Genomic DNA, 12,058 nt, shown 5'->3' with positions numbered 1-12,058 from the left:
TGGTGACGGTGAGGGGAGACGGTCCCGCAGTAGGAGCGCTGGTGGACCCCGCCAACGCGAGGAGGTGCCGGAACGCCTCGCGATCTTCTTGTTGGGCCAGCACCAGGGCCTCGAAGCACCGCTCTTGCTCCTTCCGGAGGGTGACGAGCGCCTGGTGCTGGCTTTGCTGGGCCGTGGCGAGGGCGTGGACCAGGTCGGCGAACGGAGAGGACTCCATGGGGCTGCTCGGCTGGTGCTCCATTTTCCCGGGTTTCAGCACCACTGTAGCGTTCACTAGGTGTGGGTGGAGCACAGAGGACGGCAGGACAGAGATCGGGTTCAAAAATAGCGTTTATTGCTCTCCTTTTCAGTCTAACAATCTTCACTGATATAGACGCGCACACACGACTGGCGTCTTGTTCGGGGATGAGCTCAGCTCTCCCTCTTTAAATAGGGCGCGGTCTGCTCTCAGCTCTCCCTCTTTAAATAGGGCGCGGTCACTGGGAAGACACACACAAACACAGGTTAATTGATGTCAGGTGTAGTGATTCTGCCACTTACCTTCCCTGACTCCACCCTCCTGTCACAGACCGGCGCTTGACCACGCCCCCGCTGCCACAGTTGGTTTTCCGCCACACGTAGCATTTTGCATTTAGGCCAAAAAGTTCAACTTTGGTCTCATCTGACTAAAGCACCTTCTTCCACATCTTTGCTGTGTCCCCTACATGGCTTCTTATGCCTGTCTTTCAACAATGCCTTTCTTCTTGCCACTCTTCCAAAAAGGCCAGATTTGTGGAGTGTACGACTTATAGTTGTCCTGTGCACAGATTCTTCCACCTGAGGTGTGGATTTCTGCAGCTCCTCCAGAGTGATCATGGGCCTCTTGGCTGCTTCTCTGACCAGTGCTCTCCTTGTTTGCTCTGTCAGCAAACAAGGACGGCCATGTCTTGGTAGGTTTGCAGTTGTGCCATACTTTTTCCATTTTTGAATGATGGATTGAACAGTGCTTCTTGAGATGTTCAGAGCTTGGGATATTTTTTTTTTATAACAACCCTGCTTTAAACTTTTCCAGAACTTTATCCCTGACCTGTCTGGTGAGTTCTTTGGTCTTCATGATGCTGTTTGTTCTTCAGTGTCCTCTAACAAACCCCTGAGGCCTTCACAGAACAAGTGTATTTATGCTGAGAGTAAATTACACACAGTAGGACTCTATTAACTAATTAGATGACTTCTGAAGGCAATTGATTGCACTGGATTGTATTTAGAGGTATCAGAGGACAGGGGGCTGAATACTAATGCACACCACATTTTTCAGATTTGTATTTGTTTAAAATTTTGAAGACCATTTATCATTTTTGTTTCCCTTCACAATTATGTGCTACTCTGTGTTGGTCTATCACATAAAATCTCAATAAAAAACATTTAAGTTCGTGGTTGTAAGGTGGAAAAATGTGAAAAAGTTCAAGAGGTATGAATACTTTTGCAAGGCACTGTACCGCTGATGTAGTTTAACAGAAAAGCATTTGGTCCATCATCTGGAAATTGAGAGTTTGAATTCTGATGATGCAACAGCTATCTGTGGCTGGGAACCCAAGTGGGATGCATCGCTTTTACTTTTAATGTGACATTTTAGTTTTTAATTAAAAGTAAAATTATCTTTGTTTATTCTATGTTTATTCTTTTTACTGATTGATGTGATGTGCAAGTGAATATGTGTATAGGAGGCGACTGGACTTAGACCAGAGATGATTCTGGAGTCAGTGACCAATTCTGCAGAGTGGAATCTGGAGGTGGAGAGGGTTCTACCCCAGCTCAAAGTCTCTGTATGCACAGATTTTAAGGTTAGAGCTTCCATTTTCACAAATCATTTCCTACTTAAGTTACAGAAAGTAAAAATAACAAATCCTAATAACACCACTGAATCTTAAATATTTACACCTGCTATTTGCATTTTTTTTTTTACTTTGTTTGTTTCATTTTGTATTATATTTCCAAATTAAATGCTTTGACCAGGCCTGCCAATCAGGATGTTTTACTTATTCAGAGTTTTGAGTAACAAATATTTATGGTACCCTTCAGGATTGGCGGAGCCATGTGAACCAGATGCATCAACACCAGGATGGCATTAAAAGCTCTTTGAAAGAGGCTAAGGTATGTTACACGTTTCCAGGGAGGAAGCTTTATTTTATATATAGTGGTTAGCACTGTCGCCTCACAGCAAGAAGGTCCTGGGTTTGAGCCCAGCAGCCGGCGAGGGCCTTTGTGTGGAGTTTGCATGTTCTCCCTGTGTCTGCGTGGGTTTGCTCTGGGTACTCCGGTTAACCCCACAGTCCAAAGACATGCAGGTTAGGTTAATTGGTGGCTCTAAATTGACCGTAGGTGTGAATGGTTGTTTGTCTGTGTGTCAGCCCTGCGATAACCTGACAACTTGTCCAGGGTGTACTCTGCCTCTCGCCCATAGTCAGCTGGGATAGGCTCCAGCTTGCCTGTGACCCTGTAGAGCAGGATAAGCGGCTACAGATAATGGATGAAGAGATATATATAATATGTGTGTGTGTCAGGGCTTTACATTAACTGTTTTGCTCACTGGCCACTGTGGCTGGTGGTTTTCCTGAGTGCGATTTCCTGGCAACAAAATTGTGGCTAGTGAAAAGGCTGAATGGCTAGTGAGCCATTCAGCCTTTTCACTAGCCACAATTTTGTTGCCAGGAAATCGCACTCAGTATTCAGTGCTGTTAAGGTAGCTATATGAAAACATGTAACCAATTCAGACAAAAATATAAACAGTGTTCTGTTTATTGAACTCAAATTCAAGCCCCTTACAATATGAAATATTGTATAATATGAAAAATAACATTCAGTACAACTGAACTGATTCTAATATTAAAAGTCCAATTCAAATCAAATCAAATCAAGTTTATTTGTACAGCGCTTTTAACAATAAACATTGTCGCAAAGCAGCTTTACAGAATTTGAACGACTTAAAACATGAGCTAATTTTATCCCTAATCTATCCCCAATGAGCAAGCCTGTGGCGACGGTGGCAAGGAAAAACTCCCTCAGACGACATGAGGAAGAAACCTCGAGAGGAACCAGACTCAAAAGGGAACCCATCCTCATTTGGGCAACAACAGACAGCCTGACTATAATATTAACAGTTTTAACAGGTATAACCCTCAACTGTCCTCATGGGGCCGTCCTTCACAGGAGTGGGGCGATAAAACTCCGACCAGACACAGGGCACCAGGATGGATCAAGCAGGTCCGAGGGGCAGAAGAGGCCAGCATCTCAATCCCAGGATAAACATGTAACTCAGAGGGACAGATGGGGGGGGGGGAGAATTCAAATTCAATTCAAAACATTTATCATTGAAAAACATTTGATGTTTTGATATGCAAGTATTTTGTGTATTATCAAGTATTATTATGTATATTATGGATTATCTATTAATAGTGTGTGTGTGTTTCTGTGTGTAATATGGCGGCCAGAGCGAACGCCACACCACTCTGAACCGCACACACCTGTCATGACTGTCGGCAATAATGCAGTTCCCTGCGTTATCGCTGGCAGACACAACAGGTGCGTGCGGTTCAGAGTGGTGTGGCATTGTAAAAGTTGTAGCGTTAGTATGGAAGTGGTCAATTCATATTTGTAATGTGCATAATCACTAACCTGAAAGTGGCATTAAAAGCCGCTTTACTTACCGGTAGAATTAGGCAACGGAGTTGGAGCGTTCCTGACCCGATACCGAAGACGCAGACCGCTGGAGGAGGCCCATGGCCCGATTTCTCCGTGTACACCCTTCCTCTCTCCCCAGATGAGTGGATACTATTCCAGCATGAGGAGAGGGTTTTTAGGAGAACTTGGGATACGAAGCACCTGGAGAAGAGACAGCATTTTGTCTCCAGCAGCGAAGCGTCTAAAAAATGGATTAAGATCATCCGCATTCTGAATGGGATTTACTTCAAGAACGGCGCATTTACGACTTGCCATGGTGATGGAAGGCCATTTGGATTACCATTACTGAAGTATACCCGAAGGATATTAAAAAAGTTTCCACGCTGCAACCAAACTTTTTCTGACACCAGGCTTCTGGATACTCTCCGAGGTTGCATTGAGGTGCAATTGCGCTTCATTCGGGATGTCATTCAACCACAGGTCACCAGTAGAAGAACTGAATGTCAACACCCGAAACAGGTGGGAAGAAACAAACTTTCTTATCTGTGGCAACACCGGAGATCGAAAGCAATTGACATAATTTTAAACAATAGCTCATACCCAAATTTACCCGTAGTAGCCAATAAAATGTTTTGTTTAAACATATTATGCTGATAAATATGGTAAAGATGAACACGCCCCAATACAAGACACACCGTGGCAACACCAATTCACCTCTGACCGTGCAGACTGTGAACTTCAGGTACAAGCCTGAAGGTACAGTGGCAGAGGTAGAAAAAGTCATGTACGCCCTACCAAATAATAAAGCGATTGGCTCCGATGGAGTCACTTATGAGACGCTAAAAGCCACAAAGCAAATATCATGTCCGACTCTCACCCAAATCTTCAATGCATGCCTGTTAAACGGTAAAGTTCCTGATTCCTGGAAAGGAGCTTTAATACACCGTGTCCCAAAAAAAAGACAATATTCTCGATGATCCCTCCACATGGAGAGACAGTTCATTGTTGCCGACGGTCTATAAAGTGTTCATGAAGTGTTTACTTGCCCGTATTCTGCCTTGGCTTATAAAAAATTAAATCTTATCAACCAGTCAAAAGGCTTACATCAGCAGACAGGGGATGAATGAACACACCTTCTGCCTAAAGACTGGAATAGACGACTTTAAGCACGATTCGTGCAAGTTTTACACAATTTTCTTGGACTTTCTTCAGCACCTTATCCCACGCAGTAATGCTGCATGCACTTCAAGAAATAAATCTTCCTCAAATTTATATCATTGTGGATGTATACAAAAATTCGTTTATTCAAATTATCTGTAACAACATCTTAACTGATCCTGTCCCGCTGAAAATCGGAATTAAGACAGGCTGTCCATGGAGTGCGGTCAACTTCATCCTGGCCTTAAACAACTGGCTAAAATGGATACAGCAGTGCGCACCTGCGGGGGTGCACTCTCCAAACCCGGTTCAAGGATACACAGATGACGTGCAGCCAGCATCGAGAGACGAGCCCGTGATCAACTAAGATGCTTAATCGCACAGAGACTTTTCTGCAGTGGTCCAAACTGGAGGTGAAACAAGCCAAGTGTGCTGTCTTTTACGAAAGGCGCAGCGGAGGCAACCGCTGGTACTCAGCAAAATCAGACAAGCCACTAACATTTACAATATTTCAAAAACCAATACGAGTTTATTCACGCTACAAAACATATCCATACCTCGGTCACAAGTTTAATGTGGCAGGTGACTGGCAAGAACAATTGGTGGAGCTTACCAGCGAATATTCAAATAGGCTGGCTCTCATTGACTCCAGCCCCTTACCCATCATCATGAAGCTTCAGGCCATCAGAGAAATTGCCTTGGCGAAAATTCAGCATTTATTCGCCAATGTCCATATTCCACAGAAGACACTCATAGATTTAAACAATAAAACGGTGCAACTGGTAAGGAAGTGCACCATTAATACAGTGGGGCAAAAAAGTATTTAGTCGGTCACCAATTGTGCAAGTTCTCCCACTTAAAAAGATGAGAGAGGCCTGTAATTTTCATCATAGGTATACCTCAACTACAGTGGTGGCTGGTAGTCTTTCAAACAGGGGAGGCTGGTCGGTTACAATATTTCCAGATTTTAAAAGAAAAAAAGATCAATTTTGCCCATACTCTTGCCTCTGGTCTGGCTGATTGTTGGCAGGGTCACAAACTGTGAAATAACAGGTTCTTTTGGCCCATTAGCCTACTGTCTAGCCTACTGGTGGTGGTGTTGGGGGGAGGGGTATATTTTAACATTTTATATTTTAAAATTGTGGCATGTTGTTTAAAAATTGATCATTATTGAAAGCAGCTCTGGGCGGCACGGTGGTGTAGTGGTTAGCGCTGTCGCCTCACAGCAAGAAGGTCCTGGGTTCGAGCCCCGGGGCTGGCGAGGGCCTTTCTGTGTGGAGTTTGCATGTTCTCCCCGTGTCCGCGTGGGTTTCCTCCGGGTGCTCCGGTTTCCCCCACAGTCCAAAGACATGCAGGTTAGGTTAACTGGTGACTCTAAATTGACCGTAGGTGTGAATGTGAGTGTGAATGGTTGTCTGTGTCTATGTGTCAGCCCTGTGATGACCTGGCGACTTGTCCAGGGTGTACCCCGCCTTTCGCCCATAGTCAGCTGGGATAGGCTCCAGCTTGCCTGCGACCCTGTAGAAGGATAAAGCGGCTAGAGATAATGAGATGAGATGAGATGAAAGCAGCTCTTTGTCAGGAACCTCAGCAGTAGAGCTGGGTGCCACACATTTCATTCAGTGACACTTTCCCTATATTTTACTTATTTTGACTGAGATGCTTTATTGACAATTTTGATAACCCTTCACTTTTAATCCAGGTCTGTAGCGTGAAATGTTCTCGGCTGTGTTTTTGTTTAAAAATGTTTTCCAAATTGTAGCTGTGTTTAATTCATATCCAGAAAAATATATATTCCAATATAATATACTCAGCATAAACATTTTAAATAGATTCTATATTTTTGGTTCATCCATGACATATTACTAAAGTAGCCTATTTACTGTTGTTGATGTGGGTCACTTGCTGTTAGCCAATTCACTTTCTCGTACCAGGAGAGCTGAAAGGAACGAGTATTATTCCCTACCTTTTTCACCAAGTCAATTTGAGGCGTTGGTCTACCCTGCTCTTTAATTTTAATTTTTTCCTCGAAAGGAAGACTGGCAAATGGCTTCGCCAAAATTAAATCAGCAATGCTTGGCATCCGTGCGCAGCTTTCTTGCTAGCTGACTAGCCCCCTCAAGTTCAAGTTCAGTCACTCAAATAAACAAAATTTCTGGAACTAAGATAGCAAACTTGACAACACTATATTTACACTTTATTTACAATGAAAATATATACAAACTAAAAAAGCTGGTAGAAACCGTATGTAATGAATGAAATCGAAATGTAAGCTGATCTCTTACAATACACCACAGCACTTGCGAATCCACATGGGACTGAACTGAGATTCACCGCTGCCTGTCTATAGATGAAACGAGCTGTCAATCAAAGAAAATATCCGGCCGCTTTCACCAATCACCAGTCTCCTCGCGGAAACTGCCATGTCCCTCCCATGTGAGGCTCGGAGTCCATGGGCGGGCATTTTCGCAGTATTTGTCCAATAACTGTCTTGCATTTTGATATTGAAAAGCGCATCGCTCCCAAATGCCACTGAAGTCCACTGAGGCTGGGAGTCCGTGAGACTCCGTGGGCAGGCGTTTTCGCAGTATTTGTCCAATAATTGTCTTGCATTTTGAGATTGAAAAGCTCAGAGCTCCCAAATGCCATTGAAGTCCACTGAGGCTGCGCTGCATCGCGCTGTCACGAGGGGGAAAAACTCACGCACACATTAAAGTTATAAGGGAATGATTTCGCACTGTAGTGGGTTGAGCACATATATTTCTATGATTCTGGATCTGAAATAGCAATGTTATAAGGTCGGCTATAACATAAGCCTAGCGCAATTCATCCTACACGATGTTCGTCATTTTTAGAGGAGGCTGAGCCTCCCTCGTTGTCTTAGAGCAATCGTCCGTGCTCAACTATGAGAAAAAAAATCCAGAAAATCACATTGTCTGATTTTTAAAGAATTTATTTGCAAATTATGGTGGAAAATAAGTATTTGGTCAATAACAAAAGTTCATCTGTTATATACCCTTTGTTGGCAATGACAGAGGTCAAACGTTTTCTGTAAGTCTTCACAAGGTTTTCACACACTGTTGCTGATATTTTGGCCCATTCCTCCATGCAGATCTCCTCTAGAGCAGTGATGTTTTGGGGCTGTCACTGGGCAACATGGACTTTCAACTCCCTCCAAAGATTTTCTATGTGGTTGAGATCTGGAGACTGGCTAGGCCACTCCAGGACCTTGAAATGCTTCTTACGAAGCCACTCCTTCGTTGCCCGGGCGGTGTGTTTGGGATCATTGTCATGCTGAAAGACCCAGCCATGTTTCATCTTCAATGCCCTTGCTGATGGAAGGAGGTTTTCACTCAAAATCTCACGATACATGGCCCCATTCATTCTTTCCTTTACACGAATCAGTCGTCCTGGTCCCTTTGCAGAAAAACAGCCCCAAAGCATTATGTTTCCACCCCCATGCTTCACAGTAGGTATGGTGTTCTTTGGTTGCAATTCAGCATTCTTTCTCTTCCAAACACGACAAGTTGAGTTTTTACCAAAAAGTTCTATTTTGGTTTCACATCTGACCATATGACATTCTCCCAATCCTCTTCTGGATCATCCAAATGCTCTCTAGCAAACTTCAGACGGGCCTGGACATGTACTGGCTTAAGCAGGGGGACACGTCTGGCACTGCAGGATTTGAATCCCTGGCGGCGTAGTGTGTTACTGATGGTAGCCTTTGTTACTTTGGTCGCAGCTCTCTGCAGGTTATTCACTAGGTCCCCCCGTGTGGTTCTGGGATTTTTGCTTACCGTTCTTGTGATCATTTTGACCCCACGGAGTGAGATCTTGCGTGGAGCCCCAGATCGAGGGAGATTATCAGTGGTCTTGTATGTCTTCCATTTTCTAATAATTGCTCCCACAGTTGATTTCTTCACACCAAGCCGCTTACCTATTGCAGATTCAGTCTTCCCAGCCTGGTGCAGGTCGACAGTTTTGTTTCTGGTGTCCTTTGGCAGCTCTTTGGTCTTGGCCATACTGGAGTTTGGAGTGTGACTGTTTGAGGTTGTGGACAGGTGTCTTTTATACTGATAACGAGTTCAAACAGGTGCCATTAATACAGGTAACGAGTGAAGGACAGAGGAGCCTCTTAAAGAAGTTGTTACAGGTCTGTGAGAGCCAGAAATCTTGCTTGTTTGTAGGTGACCAAATACTTATTTTACTGAGGAATTTACCAATTAATTCATTAAAAATCCTACAATGTGATTTCCTGGATTCTTTCCCCCATTCTGTCTCTCATAGTTGAAGTGTACCTATGATGAAAATTACAGGCGCCTCTCATCTTTTTAAGTGGGAGAACTTGCACAATTGGTGGCTGACTAAATACTTTTTTGCCCCACTGTACGCACTCAACTAGAGACATCATTTTTCAGTCACGAAAGGATGGTGGTCTGGGTATTGCGAATGTTGAGTGGGTATACACGGCCACGAGAACCAACCACCTCCTGAACATGCTACATAATAGCGACCTGACAGTGAGAGAGACGGCTCATGCATCTCTTATACAACATCTTAACAGGCGCAAAGTTCCAGTCGCCAGGAGGGTGAAGAGCAGTTTTTGGGGTTTCAAATTAAAAACAACGGCAAACTAAACATCAAAGCTGTGGGATTCGGGGTGAGATCTGATTGGCTTGATCTAAACGATTTATGTAATCGTATGGGATTAAACCTGAAGTGGGCGAGACCAGACAGCGCACCAGTGGTGCTTCAAAACGTTGTAACAGACCCGCTCACCTACCCCCGCGTCACTTACAAACTCCACGACACATTACAAGAGCTACCAATTGAAAGCGTGAGAGCAGCCATACTCAAAATTTGGCGATCTCAGAGTGCAGAACATTGGACAGGTCTCAGGCTACAAGGGAAACTGGCGTGTTTACCATACGCAAATTACTCCCTGTCTCATACTGTATACTCCAACACCTCAGTCGGTGAGGATATCCTCATTTTTACCATCAAAGCCCGTCTTCAAGTGCTACCGACTAAATCTAATCTGGCCATCTGGTATCCATCTAGACATCATCCACATTGCATTCTCCATCTCACTACCCATCATAATGAGACAGTTGCACACATTTTAAATGGATGCAACTTTTATAATGGTCTCTATATAGCATGGCATGACAGGTTGGTGGACCTGGTAACAAAAGACATCAAAGAGGTGTACGGACTTTCAATAAAAATCCATAACCACTGTGCAGTAAAAATGGACTGGTTTAGCGCTAATCATGAAGACACCCCCTTTAGTAACATTCCAAACACCCCTGACATCACCATTATAGATGCTGACAATAAGAATGTTATTTTTGTGGAAATAGGTTGTTGTTTTGATTTATACATGGACACTTGTTACTACTCCAAGCTTTTAAAATACCAGCCACTTTTGGATACAGTCACAAACCAGGGCTATAGGTGTAAACTTGTTGTCCTAGTGTTTGACAGCCTGGGACATGTACATAGATTTGCCCTGTGTGGGCTGCAATTCTGTGGACTGAATAAGGACAATTAAAAAAAAACCTTGCTAAGTATTGTTCAATCTCTGCCATAATAGGCAGCATATCAATCTGGAGGAGATGCCATGTGTACCCTTAACCATACCTATTTTTACATGTTTACCCCTAACTATCAATACAGTGTAATGTATAGTATGGGACACTTTGTGATTGACCTGTCCTAGTTAATGCATAGCAATGGATAGCGCATGACATTTTGTGATCTGTTCTTACTAATCCTCTGAAATTACTTCCATCAGTATTTGGATCTGTAATAAGAAATTTCCTTGTGTTTAGATCCAAATAAAAGTATTAAAATGTGAACATATGTAGAGAGAGAATGTCCTCATTACATTCATCATCAGATGAGTCTGAATGATCCATGAAAAATGGTCTTCGTGACCTGAGGCTTCCAGCAGGCCATAAGTTGATAGCTGGGGCGGGATCAACTTCTTTCCAATCGCATGAACGTTTCTAAGCAGCAGCTCCATTCTCTCCAGCTCAGCCGACTTCATGACAGCCAGAGACTTGAAAGCAATGCTGTCCTGTAGTGAACCAGCCGTCTTCGCCAGTTTTGATGTTATAGTACCGATGTGTGCATTTGACTTTTCGTGGTCCTTTAGAGTTTCGAGTTTAAAATTACTGGTGCCTGTCTTTGCCATACTTTCTACAGTCTTCGCAGTACATGGTATTTTTGGTTTTGCTATGAACTAGCCAATCTCACCCGAACTTCCATTTGTCATTGAACTGTCTTATTAGCGTCTTGTTCATCTCCATGGCTGTAGCCAGCTCTGAGGCCACCGAGGTCCGGACTTCGGTCATTTTTAAGAGCTGAAAATACATTTGTACGCTAAATATTCAACTGGATTTAAAAAAAAACATTAAAATGTCTTCGTAAAAAGTGCATTGTTAATTATGTTAAACATTGATTCTGTCTTCTATGTCTGTTTTGTGTGCGTGGCTCTGAGACCAAGAACACAAAAGCGAATGAGCGCGCAACTCGGGGGAGGAACGCAGTGCAGGAGATACGGGGTTTCCATGGGAACCATCAGCGCACTTTCATCAAGCTGTTAAATTTACATTTTCAAAGCAGTGCAGTTGTAGCCTACCTTGTTTGTGATTTTAAAAATAAATCGTTCGATAAGCCAAAGCAATAGAGTGGAAAGTTTCAACTTATGTTTGCCTTGGATAACTTTGCCTAAAACATGGTGGTGTATACTGATTTTTTTTTTCCCAGAATTTTTTTTTGTGTAGGTGTAACGGATGCCAGATTGTTAATGTATCTTAGTTACATAGGCTACGTGGTTAGGGTATCTTTTGTCCTCATTGCTTGGGGTAGATCAAACCATTAAACAAGTTTAAATTATTCTTACTCTTGCCACATACATTTTTTTTTTTCAAAACTGATGATATTCAGTTCAAACACCATTAAAAGTAATTTCAGGAATAGATCTCGTGTGGCGTGTAATTCACCCCTCTCATTTAAATATGTCAAATTTTTCGGCGCGTGCTTTGCGCATCACAGACCTCGGTGATTTTAAAATGCTGCCTGTAGCCCTGCTCATCTCTGCCCCTTTTTTCCTGAGCAGCAGGGTTTGAAACTCCAGCTATATGCCGCCACATAGTGCACTTGTCAGTCGTCAGCAACTTTGTTGCTTCGTTCATTAACCGCAGGTTACTGTATCATTGATTTTATCTGAGATATA

The 12,058-nt window shown here is 43.2% G+C and overlaps 1 protein-coding gene across 2 annotated transcripts in view; it reads left to right on the top strand.

Annotated features, from left to right (window-relative positions):
- The window catches only part of ift57 (intraflagellar transport 57 homolog (Chlamydomonas)), a 112,014-nt gene that overhangs the window by 88,854 nt on the left and 11,102 nt on the right, over positions 1-12,058 (top strand). For both annotated transcript variants that reach the window (XM_060905907.1, XM_060905908.1), the window contains exons 6-7: positions 1,701-1,820; positions 2,059-2,130. In XM_060905907.1, the coding sequence (XP_060761890.1) occupies positions 1,701-1,820; positions 2,059-2,130 (192 nt within the window). The remainder of the gene's footprint in view (positions 1-1,700; positions 1,821-2,058; positions 2,131-12,058) is intronic.

The sequence above is a fragment of the Neoarius graeffei genome, chromosome 23 (assembly GCF_027579695.1).
Source record: "Neoarius graeffei isolate fNeoGra1 chromosome 23, fNeoGra1.pri, whole genome shotgun sequence".
NCBI lineage: Eukaryota > Metazoa > Chordata > Actinopteri > Siluriformes > Ariidae > Neoarius > Neoarius graeffei.
Note: the sequence above shows the minus strand (reverse complement) of the source record. Positions and strands in the feature narration are given on the sequence as shown.